The sequence below is a fragment of the Macrobrachium nipponense genome, chromosome 36 (assembly GCF_015104395.2).
Source record: "Macrobrachium nipponense isolate FS-2020 chromosome 36, ASM1510439v2, whole genome shotgun sequence".
Classification (NCBI taxonomy): domain Eukaryota; kingdom Metazoa; phylum Arthropoda; class Malacostraca; order Decapoda; family Palaemonidae; genus Macrobrachium; species Macrobrachium nipponense.
The window spans coordinates 27,846,010-27,867,563 of record NC_087220.1 but is presented as its reverse complement, the minus strand read 5'-3'; the positions used below and the strand labels follow the sequence as shown (position 1 = coordinate 27,867,563).

General features: G+C 38.3%; 3 protein-coding genes across 3 annotated transcripts; 2 read left to right on the top strand and 1 right to left on the bottom strand.

Moving 5' to 3' along the window:
• Positions 1–31: 31 nt before the first annotated feature.
• Positions 32–21,153, bottom strand: LOC135203391 (major facilitator superfamily domain-containing protein 6-like). The gene is made up of 8 exons (XM_064233122.1): positions 20,956–21,153; positions 7,262–7,460; positions 4,884–5,038; positions 4,108–4,334; positions 3,660–3,821; positions 3,376–3,539; positions 1,819–2,022; positions 32–204 (listed from the first exon to the last, which is right to left on the bottom strand). Exons 2-8 carry the CDS (start codon positions 7,371–7,373, stop codon positions 32–34), a joined length of 1,197 nt encoding a protein of 398 aa, XP_064089192.1. The 5' UTR covers positions 7,374–7,460; positions 20,956–21,153.
• LOC135203390 (uncharacterized) lies at positions 13,925–14,645 on the top strand. Its single transcript, XM_064233121.1, has 2 exons — positions 13,925–14,074; positions 14,202–14,645. The coding sequence occupies exons 1-2, from the start codon at positions 13,925–13,927 to the stop codon at positions 14,643–14,645; spliced, it is 594 nt and encodes a 197-aa protein (XP_064089191.1).
• On the top strand, positions 15,646–17,421 carry LOC135203387 (uncharacterized). Its single transcript, XM_064233120.1, has 3 exons — positions 15,646–15,932; positions 16,165–16,869; positions 17,004–17,421. Exons 1-3 carry the CDS (start codon positions 15,646–15,648, stop codon positions 17,419–17,421), a joined length of 1,410 nt encoding a protein of 469 aa, XP_064089190.1.
• Positions 21,154–21,554: the final 401 nt, after the last annotated feature.

Sequence of the window (21,554 nt, the reverse complement as noted above, 5' to 3'; positions counted from 1 at the left end):
TGTAAGATAAAATAAAAAAAGAGTGTACATACTAACCTAAGCCATAATGTACCATTGTGTGGAGCCCTCTAAAGGAGGCAATGGTTTCTGTAGGGAACAGAACTGAAAGGTACGTCATAGATGCTGTCAAGAGGAATCCATTTGCTGCAGATCCTATGGCCTCAAGTGGTAGAACCCACCAAGGGTTTTGAAGAAAGCAGAAACCTAGAAGGAAAACTGTTGTTTAGCATTGCACCAAATTGCAATTGTAATTTGTACTCTTCTTATAAAAACTGTAATCCACCCCAAATTTTCTTGGGATTTTTCATGAACTCATGAATCTAGTTTATACTTTCTGGTATGCACACACACACACACACACACACACACACTGCTTTTCTCATCTGAAAAGTAACTTTATTCATTTGCTGTCTGTACTCTTTTTACCACTGTTCAGTTGAAGTTAAGAAGATCCTCTGGCCTCTGAAGTGTCCCCATTACACCTTCCTAGCCTTCTCTTGTAAATCAAACATCCTCAGCCTGTACACTTTAGCAACTGCTTCTCTTCCCTCCACTGACCTTCAGAAACATTCCTGTTTTCGTTTCCCAAGATTCACCTAATCTTCCCTCCTTCAAGGCAAGTCTGTGACCTCTTCCATTTGTATCATTTGTATCATGTACATCTGAAATGTCATTCTTTTTCAGCTCAACAGGTTATTCTTGTAATTACATCTCTCCCTCTCTCTCAGTTGGCCTTCTTTGACTACTGTATGCTCCACCATAAATCACTAATACATCTGATCCTTTGTGATGTTCTTTTGTTTGTACAGCCAAGTTGGTCACCGCAGAGAGGGAGGTAGGGCAATAAAGCTTCTTGTTTCCCCATTTTTCAAAAGATGGTGCGAAAAACCAAGCAACTTTCTTATGCTCAATACAGTCACTGTCAATGGTCACATATACCTGATCATATCATCACTTGCCATTTTTCCTTCTGTTCTTATACATGTTTAGGCTTCTTATCACTACCTTATCTTTGTTTTTCCTGCACAGCATCTCTTCTCTAAACATTATGTCATACTTAGCAGGTTTACCTAAGAGAATTTCCGCTTGATTTCCTGCAAACGATTACTGTATCTAGAACCCAAGACACACGGCATTTAGTTCCAAGGATTTGGAAATATGTCCATTCCTGAGTAAAAGAGTTGTTGCTATCAGACTTTGTCCTTGGCTTGCTGTCAAGAAATTTTATGTTTCAGCAATTTGAAGACAAACCAGGTAGTGCTGGTGCCCCCCTCTAATAGAACTGGAAATGTGTATCTTGACAAGGAAGAACAAATTCATATCTTGAGCTTGTTGCTCACGAGAAAGAACATTATTCCTTACCAACAAAATAGACAGTAATATTACTTTTGCATAACCAGTACTGCTGGCCTTTGTTCTTCCTGTGGATCCATAGCTTTAATAATTAATAAAAGTCACTCTCTTTGGTTCTCATTTCTCAGACAAATCTTTACACTTTGGTTCCTCATTAAACCGTAATTTATATCAAGAGCTTTACAAATGAAGTGGGTTTCAAACTATGTTATTTAGTCAGTTCTCAGTCATTGTGACTGAGGTATTAACACTATAATCCTGCTTCACAGAAAGGTCATCACTTCGTTATAGTATGAAAACAATAAGATACAAAAGAATTGATTAACAATGTTCAGAAACGATGGTATTTGCTGGTAACAGTTTTCAAGTAAAGGTAATTCAAACCTGTCACTACTCCATAAAAAAGGAGGTTGTAAACTAGGAATGGTGATGAAGCTGATGGCCTCGAAAGTGAATCTGACTTACCAAGAAACTCTACTCCATGTGCCACTAGACCAAACGTTATAAGAGGGACATATCCAAATGACTTTGCAAAATTGCAAGTAACCAGGGTCATAATGAACTCGAAGGGTGCCCCTACAGTGACTGTCAGGCCAAGGAGCGCTTCACTAGCTCCCAATTCATGCAGGTACCGGAACATAAAAGTTTCAAAGTATCCTGTAAACATCCCTGTGAAAGGAAAATCCGTGTGAGATATTTGTATTATATGAATGAAAATAATTTTTTATACTAAGACCACCATAGAAGTAGTCTCTTCAATTTAAGTGTGATTTTTATGTTGAGCCACAAAACAACACTATAAGCATTTTGCAAAAAATAAATTGGAAGCATTAGCAGAACACACAATTGTCACATAAGAGCTTAGTGATATGATGCAGCTCATCTTTGCCCTAAGAAGAAAAAGGAAGAAGAAATAAAGGACAGGTAATGAAAGAATAAAACAGAATGTTCAGATGCAAGTAAATGATGTTGCATTGCCAACAGCAATCTTGTTATCTTTATGGAGGGCAGAAGTAATTATGATATTTACAACCCTGTTTGAGAACCAATATTTTGCAGTTATCTCTCATCTACTGGTTTTCCTTTCCCGCCAGTAAGAGAACTTGTTACAGTCAGTTATTTATGGGAAAACTAGTTTGTTTTCAGTTCCCTTACTCAGTTGTATAAACAGGAATAAAATTGTCCCAATCAAAATACATTTACATTTAACAATGAACCTTCAATAAATGATATTGGAAATAGTCCATTACTGCTGAAGAAAGTTTAAATTTGATCAAGTATGCTTTTAAGACCAAGAGCTTTGTCCCCAAATTAAATAAAAAGGCTCCGTGTACAAAGTAGAGTCGAATTCCTAATACCTGCACTACTACTGTATAGCGAAGTCTGGTGTGGCAGTGCGCTCTGTGGTCAGCTGCTGAACTTTTATTGACTTCTTGATCTGCTCCAAATGTAAGGCTTCTGGTACTCATTCCATTTGCAGCAATATTAATTTTCACCTCTTGACTGAATTATCCTGCTTTAAAGATGACTGATTTTTTGTTATATACGACAAACAAGCAAAAAAAAAAAAAAGCAAAAAAAAAAAAAAAAACCTAGAACGCTATTCAGTGAAATCCAAACTCTAGTCTAGGCTTACTTGGACCAAACTTACAGTATAGAATTTATGAGCTTTATAAGTAAGTCTCTCATTAATAAATAAGTCGGAGGCAACACTGGAATTCTTTTAAACAATTTTCACTCCTGTGTGCAGAATGTGTTGCTTGACATGCAGTAGTTCCCTGCAAGTCTATAGGGGCGTCACCAGTACTCGGTGTTCTTGTGCAGAAATTAAATTATATAGATTTACCATTGAATACAGTAGCATAATCTACTCAGCTTCATTTGAATCTTTATGATTTGTCCTTATCTAGAAAAATATCTCACTATTTATAGAATATAACCAAAATAAATCACTGAAAAGCTTCATCTCGGGTAACATGTGATAGTTTAACTTTACTCCCCCAAACCATGATTTTCACCTACCTGCCACAAACAAAGACCCAAAGAGGAAGAGAGGCTCTGCCCTGAACAAGAGCTGGAAAATCTTTCTAGTGAGTGAGATAGCAGGCATCTTGAAGTCAATATTAACGCCAAGCATTAACAGTCCCGCAATTACTTGCAGTGCAGTCGAGACGTAGAAAATTTCACTGTGAAGTAAATAAAAGCATCAATTTCATATTTATTTGACACACCTGTGACATGTGCTCAGAATTTAGAGAAGTTTCTCGATTATTATTGAAAAGTTAAATGTCAGTTTTCCCACTCACTTGAAGCTTCCTGTCTGTTCCACAATAACCCCACCCACATAAGAGCTGATGAGGGCACCCACTGTCCCCCATGCCCTTTGGTAGCCAAAGTTGACATTTGAATCTTGGGCATTAGCCATCACAGCAGCATCAAAGAAGACGAACGTTATTCCGTTAAATATCCTGCAATAAAATCATTATTCGTCCTATATATTCTTTCTTAAAGCACTTTGAATAGACTAGATAATCCCAAGGACATTAACTTTATCTCTCTATGTAATTTCATCTAACAAATAATTGTTACTAGATTTATCCAAAGGGAATTTAACTTAAGTCATTCTGAGATATATATTCAAGACTTGCATAGTCAGTGAAATGTTAAAAGTAGAACCTTCTTATTTGTAAGGTTAGCACAGCTTTCTCAATCTAAAACAACAATTGCCAGTTGCATCATTATAAAAAGTCTTACCCATAAGAAGTGCGAACGCAAAGGTATATCCAAAATGTCCATTCCAGCTGATTATCATCATTCTCGATCGTTGAGTTGCCTTGATATGAGCTATTGACCTCAAAGGAAAAGTTTGATGATGTTGCATCAGAGAAATTCGAAATCGGCATCTCAGCTTTAGCTGATGGAACCCATGGAAAAAACAAGGCAATCCCTCCTGTTATTATAGAAACAGTAGCCATCAGGATCTGTGAACAGAAACAGAATGTTGTATTTTAGTCGACGATTATTTCAAATTGATTACACTTATTTATTCTATAGTCATACTAAGACTTCCCTGCTGCTTTTTTATTCCTGTATGTCCTTCCTAAACCAGCTTTTTCTTCATGTCAATGTAGTCTTAAGACCTATGCCATTATAAGGGATTATCTTGCAATCTTCATTTGATTAGCTATTATCCTGATTTAAATATTCTTTTAAAATAAAGTATTAATAAGTAAAGTTTAAAATTAAGTAACGATAAGTGAAAGGTGGTAGACTAAATATCTCACTTTGAACCCATTTTATTATCTTTTACTTGGACTCACTTTTTACCCATATATATATCAATGAAAGCATCAGATATATCTTAACAGTGGTATATGATTGACATTCCAGCTGTGGTAGGATCAGTTTTTCCTTCTTTTACCTTTATCCCATTTTCACAAGGTCATTAAAGTTAAACACTATTGGAAGACAAAATTCTCTGTCTTCAAGTACTCTCACTTGATTTACAGAATTACTCTGTTTTCTCTTACTCTGTAGTTACCAACTTTATCCCCAACGAAGCCACCAATGAATGGGAAGAAAATGGTGGAGACCGAAATAACGGAGGCAATTGTACCAGTCTGGTATTCGTCAAGCCCGAGGGTTTTTTGATGAATTGTTAACTGCGGATATATCAACACAATAGCTGTAAATAGAAGAAAATGTTAAGGTTATGAATTAACCACTTCCATTTTTGCATCATGAATACAAATAGTAATTTTTGTATCTTCCATACTTATACTTAACCCTTTATAGCTTTGTTAGGTCCAGGGCTCTTGCCGGGACCCTCAGGCCACCCTTGCTTGAAGATAAATTAACATGATTCCCCAAGACTCTCAGGAAACTGATCCAGCACTCTCTATTCAAATAACCTGTTATCCATTTTTCAGAAGATACCTTATGTCCTTGTCAGAACTGTAATTACTAATATATGTAAAGTGTTGGAAGCTTTCTAATCAGATGTATATGAAGCCTCTTCGTAATTTAAATACTTGTTAACCATTCTTCAGGTGTGAGATAACACATCTGACTGATTATAGACGTCCTTCTGTTTTCCTCTAATGTCAGATTCTCCTTTAGCGTTTACAAGAATTCTTGACTTGTCAGAGATTTTGTAATAATAAATCAGAATACCTTGAACCTGTCCCTTACTCACTGACCTTTATACTGGTGACCCCAGAGATGACCAACACCAACATTCGCCTACTGCCCTTCTCCACTCACAACCCAGGCCTGGTTCTTCAGAGGGGGGACGATCTTCAGGTCTAAAATGATCTCTTCATCCCATTGCTAGACGCCATCCCCATATACCACTACTGAAGCTCCAGGTGGAAAAACATACCAAAATACAAGCCCAAACCAGAAGGATATGCCAAGGGCACTTGTTTCTATTACTGGATGTTTGGGAGCAAAGACCCAAAATATGAAAATGATTGCCACGTCATAAAACGTGCAAAAGGGTCGGACCTACAACCCAACAAAATAAACGTCAGTTGTGGGCAGACTGGTTGCCTCGTAAGAGACACCATGCCTGCTTTCCTCTTGTCTTTCTTCCAGGCACAGGCAAAAAGGCTCAATGTTTTTTATCGTAGACAAGACATCAAAAATGGAGTTTCTGGATCGACACCGGGGCATTCAAATCAGTTGTTCCAGCCAACCGGCATGAACGTCTCAATCCAACCCCCAGCACCCTACAATCACACTTTTAGGAGCAAATTTCCTAAAAGCCCACGACATTCTGGTAGACGTAGCAGGACATCAGCTGATCACATGTCCCACCTCATAGCCCCACCCACACCAACTCCAGCACCAGAGATAAGTTGCCTACTACAGGAGTTCATGGAGGTATTTAAGGACGACCTGCAGCACGATCTGATCTGACCAAACTCACAAAACACCACGTCCAGCACCACATAGTTACCAAAGGTCCCCCAGTGCACATCTATTTTAGACGGTTGGCCCCCAGAAAAACTCGCCCACACTTAAGAAGCCTTCCGGGACATGGAGCGGACAGGAATATGCCAAAAAAAAACTCCAGTCACTGGGGATATCCCATACATAAGGTAATAAAACCTGACAGGATATGGCAACCCTGCAATGCCTACCGGACGCTCACCATCAAGACAGTGCCTGACAGTAGTCACTGCTGATCATAGCTGCTATAACCAACCAGATGGAGGGTATAAAAATATTTACAGAAATTAACGTGTTGAAGGGATACTTCCAAGTCCTGGTCGCACAGGAGGACATGGAAAAAATGCCCACTCTCACCCCCTAAGGCACATACACCTTCAACTACAGCCGTTTTCGCCTTCGGAACTCAGGTGTGACCTTAAAGTGTTTGATGGGCGAAATCCTGAGCAACCTACCCTTCTGTGTTGTGTACATCAATGATATACTGATATTTAGCCCCAACTTCAAACAAGACATGAGAGACGTGACGCAGGTCCTGCAGATACATAAGAAAATGGACTTATTGTCCAAAAAGACAAATGCAAATGGGCAAAACCAGTAGTGGAATCCTGAGCCACCAAATAAACCTCTGAAAATTCAACTTATGAAAAATTGACAAACAGGAGACCATCCTTAGATCGTCTCAAGTCACAACTGCTAATGTTAGGAAAGAAAAACCTACCACCACGAATCACTCTGTCTAGAAGAAATAAATCTCTGTCGCTGTTATAAACACATGAGGTCTTTCGTACAATACCTAATTTTCGTTCGAAATTTGCCGACACTTTCATTAGACGTTTCTCAAAGGTTAGATGTAAATCATGACTTTATGTTGTAATAACATATTAATATTACAATAACTTTCATCATAAGTATTCTACCTGGGTTCACCTAACGAAAAGAAAGACCTGATTACCTGATAATAAAAAGAAGTAAGTACATTTCAGGATAAGTAATCGAGGATTGATGAAGTCTTTGGCAAACCCTTTGACGTGTTCAATAAACATTTTTCTCTTATTCAAAGACATATCACTTGAAGTCTGTTGTTCCCTCCCTGGAAAACTTTCTCTGCTCCTTTTTTGGATGTTCTGTCCTCAGGTCTTATCTACAGCCATCTGAAAATAGAAATATGTTTAACACAAAGTACATTTAATACCTTATATGTCCTGAAAATAACATATTCCATTATTTCCATGCAGTGTTATCAATCTGGTAGCCCAAATTCGCTTCCCGCCTGCCCCCAGTGCTGGACCAAAGGAATTTGTTTTTGGTGATTAGAAATTCATTTCTCGATATATTGTGATTCGGATCCAACGATAAGCTGTAAGTCACATAGCTAAGTAACCAATTGGTTCCTATATATATAGCCACGTGAATAAAAATCTAATCCTTCAGGCCAGCCCTAAGAGAGCTATTAATCAGCTCTGTGTTCTGGATAAACTAAGATATACTTTTTTCCATGTGGTGTGTGCATTCAACATATGGCTGTGCTTTTATTTCCTGGCACTGATGATAGATACATCATATAGTGCAGCAATTTTGTTGCAGGGTACTCTTGAAAGTTCTTTCCCTCAGTTCAACCATATTTTATTTCCAACAGATGTGTGAGATTATCAGAAAATGCTTTCTCTTTGGCCTTCCCGTGCCTAATTTTGATACTTATTTGATTTAAAATCCAGAATTTCTTCTTTCAGAGGACAAGGCTTGTCATGGTAATTGCTATATAGCAAAGAAAGATAAAGGAAAGGAACACGCATCTTCGAGAAGTTCTGCATCAAGGAGGCATTCGCGCATTAGTTGGAGGTGTCTGTTCTCATGATGGTTCTAGAATCGGCAGGAGTGTTGTGGAACTTGACAGGCGCCGACGTGACGTAAGGAACGCCGCGATTTCTGATGTAATACTTCATCCAGATCCTTCTAAGAAGTTCCGGTAATCTCGGGAGCCTGTGACGTTCGCTGGTAGCCCCGCCCCCAGATTGCCGTATAAATACGACTGACGAAGTAGGAGGGAGGAGATCATCAGTAAGAGTCACAGACCAGATTATCAATGAGAGATCAGCAGCAGCAATCATCATAGAGAGATAAGAGAAGAAGGAACAAACAAAGATCAGAGAGGAAAAGTTGCTCGAGAGTTTGGTCGAATTCTGGTCAAGTCGTCGTTGGGAGTTGACGACCGAGTTATTTCGACGTTGAGCAAACCTTCGGAGAAGAAACGTTCTACAGTTCATCAAGAGGTTTTGGGGAGTTCCTGCCCTTCAAGTATCAAGAGTAGACATTGTTTTCTGCCTAACGGAGGCAAGAAGGCTGTGAAGGCGTCTGCAATTAGAGTTCTCCTTTTGTGAAGCCATGGCTTCGAGTAGCAAAACTGGCCAGCAAGTACTTTCATTACCCCACCGTTTCCCCAGTTCATGCAGTGTAAGATTTTACCTTTTTTTATGTAAATAGGAGATACCATTCTGCATTTATCTTTGTTAGTAAGCTTGTAAATAAACCTTTGTTGTTGGTTTGGTGTAATTCTTTCAATATTCGTATCCCCAGTTTCAACTGTTGGTGTTGAATTCTTTTTGTTTATATTTCATATCGAACCTGAAGCGGACCTCTCTCGGTTCATAACAGGCTTCCCTTTGTCTTGGTATGGTGTATGACTCATCCGAGTCATCAACTTGTCCTATTGTTAAGCTTTTATTATTTTAATTCATTCTGATGGTCTTGAATCGAGCAACATATTCCATAGATAAAATATTAGATAGTCGATTAACAGTGGTTTTTAGCAAATTTTCTTGATCTTCAGTGTCATCTTCACAATTATGACTTTATACCTGATAGGCTGGTCCTGAAGCAAGTCTTAAAAGGACTTCACAGGCCTACCTTTATTAAACACCACCAAGACGTGTGCTCAGAGGTTGGGTGTTTATAGTAGAGTGGCGATTTCCATTTATGGACAGAGGAAGGCGAAATGCGAGTACATTGACATGTCTAAGTTTTTATAGTTCAGATGCTGAAAGTTTGACCATTCTGGATGAAATGCGAAAGAAAATGTCCTTGTCTTGGACAACTAAGCTGCCCATTTTCCCACTCACGGGTATTTGCTTCCAGGAAATAGCTGATGTACAAATGTGATCTCACCTCCACTATGATTCTGTTTCCTAAATAAAAGGCCACTGCGAAGAAAACCCTCTTTTGGGAAGTAAGTTGTATTATGGCAGATTCTAAATAATGTTAAGATGGTGGCCTGAATAGAAATGAACATGAATTAAGTTGTTGGTTGGTTTCCTTTAAATACTGAATTTACATTGAAATGGTTAATTACGTATCAAAACATCTAAGACAATTGCTTCCCTTCTTAGATGTTTTGATACATAGAGAACCATTTCAATGTAAATTTAGTATTTATAGGAAACCAACCAACAACTTAACTTATGTTCATTTCTATTCAGGCCACCATCCTATCATCAAAATATCAATTTTTTTCTATGTTTTAACGAGCATTGCGCATTTTCAGTCCCAATATTTGGATCAAGAAATTGAATAAATAAGAAAAATAGGGAAAGATTTATATTATCCTTCACATATATTAGATATTTGCTACAATAAAGCCCACAGAAAGTTTTATAGTGTAAGTAACACGGAGAAAGAAAATTCTAATAACATTCTCAGTTTGCCTTATTTTAACGGATTTGAAACCATTAAAATCATTGTTAAAAGCCTTTAAGGTCATCCTTGTTTTTTCCTATAATAACACACTAAAAGGAACGTTAATAAAAAATGGCCCCAGGGAAAGCAACAACATAATATATAAAATTCCATGTATGGACTGCCCCTCCTTTTATCTCGGACAGTCGAGTAAGGGCTTAGAAGTAAGATAAAAACAGCGTAAATATTCTGTCAAAACTGGGCAAACATCTAATGCAATATTCATTCATATAAGTGAAAACAACCACTGGATAAACTGGATTAGTAGTTCAGTAATCGCAATATCAAAAGATGTCTTGTCACGAAATCTTTTAAAATCTGCCATAATACAACTTACTTCCCATTGTAATTTTAATATTAGTTGTGACCTGTTTCATTTAAGAATGATCTCAAAGATAAAATTACAGATTATATACAAATTAGTTGCCTTAGAGATATTGTTGTAAATTTATTTGTACATATACATTTTCTAACCTTTAACGAAGTCACTGCTAAGAGCTACAAAGTAACTATACCCCATTTTCTTTAGTATAAGCTCTGCAGAAAAATTAATATTATATTTTGAATAACTTGATTAACTTTACTTAGCATTTAAAATATTTGATAGATAGATTTAATAAATAGATTTAACTGTCTCTTCAAATTATTTAAGAAATTATTTAATTGATTTGGGGAGTGATAAGAACCATTGACCTGACATAGGCCTTTTCAAGGGGTAGGCTTAGGTCGCGCGGGTTTTTTGGGCCTTGTTCAAACGGACGGCGAGCGAAGAAGGCGACAACTAGGTCGGCGACTTCGCCCTTTTAAGTTTAATTTACGTTGTGTAGGGTTTAGAAATTAATAACCCTTTAAATAATTGGTTTGTATGATCTCCTTTCCTGTTTGTACCTATCCTAAAACCTCATCCTATCCAAAAATCCTTATCTGCAACCAAAACTTTTAACAGCCTTCGTCACTGATCGGTCGACGGAAAATTCGGTAAGTGGAATAACATTTCTTATCAACGTACCAATTTATTTCCACGAATACGATTAGAGGTCGCTGGGTTTGCTGATTAAATATATAGGATTTGTTTTTAGTTTACACGTGAATTAAGAGGTGTGTGTCCAAACTGGGTTAACTTGAAGGTAGGTCAAATACTAATTTTCCACAAAGACTAGACCGCCATTATTGGACGGCTGATTTGAGCCAACGGACTTTTCGTCAGGAAGCGGTTTCGTCTTTTAACGTTTAACTTACGTATTTAACTTAACTTACTTATTCAAGACGTAATACACTGTTTTCTTTACCTTGACTAAATTTTAAGCCCTTTTACATAGTTAGGCTATTGTAATATTGGAGTTTGTGAGAATTAATTAGGCATAGACTCAGATTGAATAATTTTAACAAAGGCTTATATAATTATATGGGCGTAAGTATTTAAATTTTATCGAAATTAGGTCTGTCTGTTTACTTAGCATTACTATTCGGGATTAGTTTACTTTAATTTTACTTTAACCGGGTCGGAACTTAATAGAATTCTGGGACCAAACTGAACTACCCTGGGAATTTTATGGCCTTGGTTTGATTTATTCATAGTCCTATTTAGATTAATTGCATTTACCTGAATTACTTTTACCGGAATTTAACTAGCCTACTTAAGCTTACCAAGCAATTATTAATCCTTTGGATTTTCTGGCACAACGTCTGAAAACACGTTAGGCGCACGGAAGAATGTGTGCTTAACAGCCCGTTTTATACCATTTACTAAATTACTACTACAGAACACTCAGTGGAAGGAATTACCCTTGTAATTTTGTAGAGTATACTCCTTCGATCTTCCCACTGAGCGAAACAAATTTCCCACAAAGGAAGATTGGCATCCCCAGCGGGATGTTTTAAGGCCTGTGTTGTTGTCCAGGGATTTTTTGTCTTGTTACCTTTTAAACTCATAAAATGTCTGCGACACAATTAGCATATTCCTCCGACTTTATGAGGAAAACTGCAAGGATTTGTGCACAACTGCTGTGGACTTGATTCAAAATAAAGGGCAAGTGATGTTGAGTCCTCGACCTTGGAGACATATCGTCTTAGGCTAGAGTCTCAAATAAAGAAGTATGAAGAACTCAACTTTAAGTACTTAGTTCAACTTGGAGAAGAAGGGTTCTCTGAGCAAGACCCTGATAGAACACAGCTCACTACAAAGCGGCGTCATGCCAACCAAGTCATCACAGAGAGCACTGAAGTTTTGGAGAAACTAAAATCATTGCATGGAAGCCAAACCCCAGAGGAGTATTGCAACAGAGTTTAGGCCATGGCATAAGGTTAAGTTGCCGTCTTTATCACTACCGGAATTTGAAGGGGACCGATGGAGAATGGCCCCCTTTTTGGGATGTTTTCGAGTCTAACGTTCACTCTCGTCCAGACTTGAGAGCTGTTGACAAATTTAATTACCTGAAGGGATGTTTGAAGGGTGAAGCTCTAACTCTGATTAGAAATATTCTTGTCACGAATGAAAACTATTTAGACGCCATTGACCTGTTGAAGAAAACTTATGCTAATCCAGAGAAAATAATCTCATCTCTAATTTGTCAACTAGCAGGCCTGCCTAAACCTTCTGCAGACCTGGATTCACTATGTGGCTTCTGGACTAAACTTGAACAATATGTTAGAGGCATAGAAAGAAACAAACCTAATTCGGATCACTGTACCTGGACGCTTGGACCTCTAGTTTTTCAAAAACTACCTGGCAAGGTGAAAGAACAAAAATCCAAACAAGTGTGGACAGGACTACCCCTCACTCCTAGATATTAGAGAGGGGCTAGGAAAGATAATCCTGACCTTGTCTTCCTTGGATTTTGAACCCAGGGATAAGAACAAGGATTACTCCCATAGAAAACCCAAGCCTAACAAAGTTCCAATAGACCAGGTAATCAGACCAAAACTCAGGTTAGTTCTTACACCCCTAAGAAAAACGAAGTTACGAATCTGAGTATTTCTGTCACTCCAGGACAGCCTAATAAGACCTCTAGAACTCAAAGTTGTGTATTCTGTGATAGACCAGAACACAAAGCCTACCAGTGTGACATTTACAAGACCACGCAAGAGCGCATTTCAAGACTTACCGCAAAAAATCGTTGCGTGAAATGCACTTCACCTAACCATAAGACAACCGATTGTCTTGTGAAGTTCCACAAATGTCTGTCATGTAAAACTGGACTACACCATTCAGCATTGTGCCCTGACTCCTCAACTGAGGTCTCTGCTGTGAACTATTGTGGAGACAATGACAGTGACAAAGACTTAAAGTCACAAACAAGTGGAATTCTCCCTACCGCCTTAATGAAAGTGGTGTGTCTGCCCTCAGGCAACACCAAGGAACTTAGATCACTGTTTGATTCTGGGGCACAACGCACCTTCATCACACAAGAGGCAGTGGAAGAGTGTAAACTTGTACGAGACAATCCTGTCCAGCTGAGCATCAGTGGGTTCTGGGATACCAAAGAACCTAGAGAATATAGTACGGTCACTGTACCTGTCAGGGTAAACGATGACAGCCTTGTAACTTTAAAGGCTATTGTCGTACCTAAACTACCTCAGAGCGCTAGGCCTCTTGGACTCTGTAAGATAGTGTCTGAACTGAAGAGCCAGAATGTCACCCTAGCTGATCCTAACTTGTCAAGTAGTCAGATTGACCAGGTGAAACTGCTTGTTGCATAGATCACTACTTTGACTTTATCCATTCTCCACAAGCAAACGGAGTGAACCTGATTAAGTCCTCCTTAGGATATCTGGTCGCTGGTAAAAAACTGCCTAGTAATGACACCCCTATCAGTGCTCATTCTGTAACTGTAATGAGACTAGCAGTTGAGAACCTTCCAAAGCTGCTCTAGAGATACCACTTGAGATGTCTGATAGCAAATTTGCTGAAGACCCCATCCAACAGCTTTGGACCCTAGAATCAGTCGGAATCGTTGATCAAGATATGTCACCTGAGGATAAATTTGTACTGGAAGAATTCAAGAATTCCATCAGTATGGTTGAAGGACGATATGAGGTATCTCTCCCCTGGAAAGTCGATAAGAAACAACTCCCTACCAACTTAGCAACTCTCGAGGAAAAGACTGAACAGTACTATTCACAAGCTGAAACAAACTAATAAGTATCTGGAAATTTATGACCAGATCATCAAAGAACAACTATCTCTCGGCTTCATTGAAACAGTGCCAGAAGAAGACCAAAACCGGACAAATGTCCATTATTTACCCCATTTACCTGTGATTAAGGATTCAACTACAACGCCCATTCGTATTGTATTTGATGCAAGTGCCCGGATGGACAAGCAGGCCCCTAGCCTGAATGATTGCTTATACTCTGGCCCATCCTTGACTAGTCATTTAACTGACTTGTTGTTGAAATTCCGTCTCGACCCATTTGCGGTATCGGCAGACATCAGCAAAGCCTTCTTACGGGTAGGTCTCCAACCTAGGGATCGTGATTATACACGTTTCATTTGGCTAAAAGATCTTAACAATGAAAAGGACCTTCAAGCCTATAGGTTTAGATCAGTTCTCTTTGGAGCCACCTGCTCGCCCTTTTTACTCAGTCAACTTGCAACATCACTTTGAAACCTACCCACTTCACCTGAAGTTAGTTTCCTCATGACCAAATTTTATGTGGACAACTTAATTGGTTCCTTACCAACAACAGTCAGCCTCTACAGCCTTTACAAGGTTGCAAAGGAAGTCCTGTCAGATGCCAGAATGCCTTTAAGAGAATGGATCAGTAATGACCCAACCTTCAACGAAATGGTAAAACAAGAAGGTGATGGAACAACAGAAGGCTCAGATCTTGTCAAAGTTCTAGGACTTCATTGGAACTACAAGACTGACCACTTAAGCATAAAACCCCCTACCTTTGAGGAAGCTCCGCTTACCAAACGGCTACTTTTGAGCAACCTTTCAAAAGTATTTGACCCTCTAGGATTGTTTGCTCCCATAATTGTACGAGCCAAAGTTCTTATGCAGAAGATCTGGAAACTATCTAAAAGGTGGGATGATGTTTTGCCACCAGAACTTCAAGAAGAGTGGTCGAAGATCAAGAAAGACCTCGAGAACGTATCATACAGGAATTCCCACGCTTCACAGCCAACAGAGGGACCAACTACTCTCATTCGTATTCTGTGATGCTAGTGAAAAGGCCTAGGGGGCTGGGGCGCAGCCTATTTGATGGACCAACACGCAGGTGCGAACCTAGTTTCTCTAAAGCAAGAGTCGCCCCTCTCAAAAAGAAAAGCATACCACAACTTGAGCTGACTGCCAACTATAGTGCAGTCAAAATAGCTGACTACCTCAGAACCGTTTTCACTACCGAGGTGTCAAGATTATGCTGACAATGTCCATATGGTCTGACAGTAAAGTTGCCCTACACTGGATTCAGAACAACAAATCTAAAAACATCTATGTCCGCAACAGGGTGAATGAGATAAGTCAGGTCACTGAAGTGAAGTACCTCTATGTACCTGGTGAAGACAACCCAGCAGACCTTGTCTCTAGAGGAATTTCCATGCGGCAGTTTAAGAAAAGTTAAATTTGGTTCCATGGCCCAAGTTGGCTCCCGAACCCAGAGATGTGGCCAGAACAGGCAGATGTATCTACATGCTACCCACCTGAAACACCTGAAGAAGTTTTAACTACAGTTGTCAGTGAAGAAGCTACTTGTCCCATAGAGATCCGTAGGTTCGCTTCCCTTCCTAAACTTATAAATGTCACTAAGCTAGTAATTAAGTTCACTAGGCTCCTTAAACGTACCATTGGGAATCGTAAAACTAAGAACTCGGGACCCGTAAACTCTGAAAATGTCGAAGTACAGAACTCAGAAGCATTACGAATTCTTATTGGCTTCACACAGAGTCAGTATTTCCCAGAGGAGTTGTCATACCTTAAACAAGAATTCCCACAAAATTCCAGCCAGAATTAAAAGCCTAGGCTTGTTCCTGGATGAGAATGGACTTTTTGTGATGCACTGGGAGACTACAAAATGCGGACCACCTTCCATATAGCAGTAAATTTCCTCTGCTTTTACCTCCAAATTCTCCTTTGACTGGACTTATAGTCATTCAAGCACATGAAAATGTTCTTCATGCAGGCGTTCAAGACACAATTTGCAAGGTGAGAGAAGAATACTGGATACCAAGACTGAGACAGTGTGTCAAGAAGATGAAAACGAAGTGTCACTATGTAACCGTCTGGAAGGACCTGCATTGCGCAGGCCTCCTCCGCCACCTCTACCGGCTTGCAGAGTGAACAGTCTCCGGCCATTTGAGGTGACCGGAGTAGATTTGACTGGACAAATTCTTATCTGTAATCCAGCCACTAAAGAACTAGACAAGGTTTACATAGTCGTATTCACTTGTACCTCAACACGAGCTTGTCACCTGGAAGTGGTAAAAGACTTAACCAGCACTACTTTTCTCAATTCCTTCAGGCGATTCACTGCACGAAGATCTTGCCCTCGTCGAATGATTTCTGACAACGCCACTAACTTCAAAACTGGTTCTTCCTTGATTCAGTCCTTGTATGATGACACTGACGTACAGTCCACACTGACTAGGGAAAATTGTAAATGGACATTCATCACACCTAGGGCACCCCATCAAGGAGGCTTCTATGAGAGGATGGTTGGCAGTGTGAAATCAGCACTAAAGAAAGCTATATTCAAGAAGAGGATTAATTCTGACGAACTGAATACCATTGTCACTGAGATAGAGCGTCGTATTAACAATAGACCTCTTACATATGTGGATGCTACATCTCCAGATACCGTCGATGCCCTTACCCCTTCTCACCTGTTGTATGGCTACCGGTTAAACTCGTTACCCACTACCATAGACCGGGACTACCTGAATGACCCAGATTTTGAGCTTGACCACAAACTATGTAATGAGAGATTCAAGTTTGTATCTCAGGTAATACATGCATTCCAAGAACAGTGGAGAAGGAATACTTGCAGTCCCTGAGAGATAGACACTATTTCAACGGGGATCCAACCCAACCGTTCCAAACCAAGATTAAAGTAGGAGATGTGGTGTTATTGCATAATGAAACCCCTCGTTGCATGTGGAAATTGGCAAGGGTCATTCAGCTGATGCCCAGCTCTGATGGGACTGGTCAGAGTTGTGAAAAGCTACAGACCAGCAATGGAGAGACAACTAGGTCAGTTGACAAACTTTACCCGCTGGAGGTCTCTAAGCCAGAGGATATGTATACTGTAGAAGCTGCGGAGAAAAATTTAGGAGACAGTCAAAATGCTGAAGGCTATCAAGCAGAAGAGAGACCGAAGAGAAGAGCCGCCACCAACTCGAGGCGATTCTTACAGCAGTTGATTAATGATGAAGCTGTTTAACCTAACACAAAACTCTGTGTTTTGTGTTATGTCCCCCGGGAGGATGTTGTAAATTTATTTGTACATATACATTTTCAATCCTTTAACGAAGTCACTGCTAAGAGCTACAAAGTAACTATACCCCATTTTCTTTAGTATAAGCTCTGCAGAAAAATTAATATTATATTTTGAATAACTTTATTAACTTTACTTAGCATTTAAAATATTTGATAGATAGATTTAATAAATAGATTTAACTGTCTCTTCAAATTATTTAAGAAATTATTTAATTGATTTGGGGAGTGATAAGAAGAACCATTGACCCTGACATAGGCCTTTTCAAGGGGTAGGCTTAGGTCGCGCGGGTTTTTTGGCCTTGTTCAAATGGACGGCGAGCGAAGAAGGCGACAACTAGGTCGGCGACTTCGCCCTTTTAAGTTTAATTTACGTTGTGTAGGGTTTAGAAATTAATAACCCTTTAAATAATTGGTTTGTATGATCTCCTTTCCTGTTTGTACCTATCCTAAAACCTCATCCTATCCAAAATCCTTATCTGCAACCAAAACTTTTAACAGCCTTCGTCACTGATCGGTCGACGGAAAATTCGGTAAGTGGAATAACATTTCTTATCAACGTACCAATTTATTTCCACGAATACGATTAGAGGTCGCTGGGTTTGCTGATTAAATATATAGGATTTGTTTTTAGTTTACACGTGAATTAAGAGGTGTGTGTCCAAACTGGGTTAACTTGAAGGTAGGTCAAATACTAATTTTCCACAAAGACTAGACCGCCATTATTGGACGGCTGATTTGAGCCAACGGACTTTTCGTCAGGAAGCGGTTTCGTCTTTTAACGTTTAACTTACGTATTTAACTTAACTTACTTATTCAAGACGTAATACACTGTTTTCTTTACCTTGACTAAATTTTAAGCCCTTTTACATAGTTAGGCTATTGTAATATTGGAGTTTGTGAGAATTAATTAGGCATAGACTAGATTGAATAATTTTACAAAGGTTATATATTATATGGGCCGTAGTTAATAAATTTAGTCGAAATTAGGTCTGTCTGTTTACTTAGCATTACTATTCGGGATTAGTTTACTTTAATTTTACTTTAACCGGGTCGGAACTTAATAGAATTCTGGGACCAAACTGAACTACCCTGGGAATTTTATGGCCTTGGTTTGATTTATTCATAGTCCTATTTAGATTAATTGCATTTACCTGAATTACTTTTACCGGAATTTAACTAGCCTACTTAAGCTTACCAAGCAATTATTAATCCTTTGGATTTTCTGGCACAAGTCTGAAAACACGTTAGGCGCACGGAAGAATTGTGTGCTTAACAGCCCGTTTTATACCATTTACTAAATTACTACTACAGAACACTCAGTGGAAGGAATTACCCTTGTAATTTTGTAGAGTATACTCCTTCGATCTTCCCACTGAGCGAAACAAATTTCCCACAGATATTTTCTTTGTATATGTTTGTTTAATATGTTTTGTGAATAAGTTTTTGTTTACCAAAGATCAGAATGTGGACAGCTGTCGCCCTGTAAAATCCTTTAATTGTCTTCTCCCTCTGTCTGAGCAGTTGGACTTAATCTTTTTGTTCTTAAATTGTACCCATGTCCATGCTTGTTGTGTAAGGTTACTCATTCTTCCAGGTGTTTTGGATTCTAGGTACTAATCTCTTTATAATCCCTATCTGTCAGTTATACGACCTTTCCTGCACCCTCAATTTCTCATGTAAGTCAGTTTTATCTGCTGAGGTAAAGGACGTTGAGTCGAAAGATCTTTCAGAAACTCTGTTGTTTATCTTTCCTACGTGGCTTATACTTTAATTAGGAATATCATCATATATATATATAGATATATATATATATATATATATATATATATATATATATACACGTATATAATTATAGCATCAGAGGGTGGAGAGATACCAAATTCCTTTAATCCAATTTATTTCGCTGACTAATTTTCCATCGGAAATCTTTTACAAACAATTTCGAAAATTTCTAAATAATATCTTCCACCCACAAATAATATCTTTTCTAAATTTCTAAATAATATCTTCCACCCACTGGCGTACAGAGGTAGTTTTGGTACCAACGGTACCAAAACTACCCCTGTACCCTAGCGTCCCCCTAATCTATGATAGACATTTTATCACGAATTGACCCTTATTGTAAGCAAATACCCACCGGCAGTTAACCTAAAACTGATTCCATGTAACCCAATGACCATCCGGTCCTTGTTTAAATATATGGAGAATCTACTGCCTTTGATGACCTCGAGAGTCATATATTTGTTTAATTGGCCCAGATGTGACCTGGGGAAGTACGTGGGCTCCACCCAGAGGTGGTTAAAGGCTGGATTCCCATCATGGGGTTAGCTATCGTACGGGTGTCAAACTATTAAACCCCGAATTTTCCTGTATTAGAGACCATGGAAAAAATGCAAGTACAATACTATTGATTACAAGGATTTCAAAATAATAGGCAAAGCTCCAAACGAACACCAGTTGGCAATACTCGAATCTCTCTTTATTAAACAACTGGTTCCCCAATTAAATACTCAGTCCACGTCAACTTCTCTGTACCTCTCTTGAGTTTCCGTCGGAACCAAAACGGACCCTGACAGTCACTCAGCTTTTGCCTTCACTTCAGCACTACTGGTAATTACTGTTCCCTTCTCTAGTACCTCCCTTTACATTTTGTTAAGAAATAACTTTTTATTATGTTTTTATCTGAGTCTGTTTTTAATTCTGTTGTTCTTTTAATTTTTAGCTTCGAAAATGGTACACATGGTCCTGAAACGTCAGCGAAATAAATGAGAGTAAAGGATTTTGGTATCTCTCCACCCTCCGATGCTACTTATCTGGTTTCAAGCAACCACCTTCAACTTCAGTATATATATATATTTATATATATATATATATATATATATATATATATATATATATATATATATATATATATATATATATATACATATATGATATTCATAATTATAAACATATATATATATTGTTGGAAGCCCACTAAAATTCGGAAAAAGTTGAAAGTTTTTATCTAAGCTTTTGGAGAGTACATTCTCTCCCTCTTTCAGAAAGAGGGAGAGAATGTACTCTCCGAAAGCTTAAATAAAAACTTTCAACTTTTTCCGAATTTTAGTGGGCTTCCTACAACATATTAGAACACGGATACAGTGTTTAACTTTGCATATATATATATATATATATATATATATATATATATATATATATATATATATAGTGTGTGTGTGTATATATGTACACGCACAGACACGCATATATATATATATATATATATATATATATATATATATATATATATATGTATATATATATATATATATATATATATATATATATATATATATATATATATATATACTCATTACTTTAAAACGAAGTCACTTGTGAGTGCGGGAAGTTAGTCAACGCCGCTAATTATAAGAATATATAGATTGTCATACCTGCGAGTATTCTAGCAGTTGTGTTGACTATGATAATTACTAACCTGTCATTCGTTTTCTACGTGTCTTCGTTGTTGGAAGGCGTAAGGAAGTAACCAGGAATCAGATGTTTGGTCTTGATCAAGCTGAAGTGATTCCCATAAGAAATATTATGCACATAAACCTCTCAGTCCACAAGTGAATAGCTATGACTGGAAGAGAGCAAGCTACACTGAACGCACCCAAACGATCTCCTTGCGGGACTCCTGAAGACTGATCAGAGGGATCGGAGTTCGGATGTCTTTTGTGCTCGTAATCCAGGATATAGTAAGGTTGCTATATAGCCCTTTTTCCGACTGAATTCCGTTCACCGGGGAATCTTCGTCAGTTCTCACGCGAGCAAGACAAACTGACAAATTATTTCTGAATACTAGATATTCAGAAGTGGTAATAAATTATTATGTCTTCGGGACAACTAGTTGATAAAACCTTAGATAAGAATTCCTTATCATCGGCCTCACGAAAAATGAAATAATTTACAGCTAAATTAATTTGTGAAAGGAACTAAAATTCTCGAAAGTCTTTCAACTTTATCTTTCTGTGCTTATATATACGTATATATATAATATACACACATATATATATATATATATATATATATATA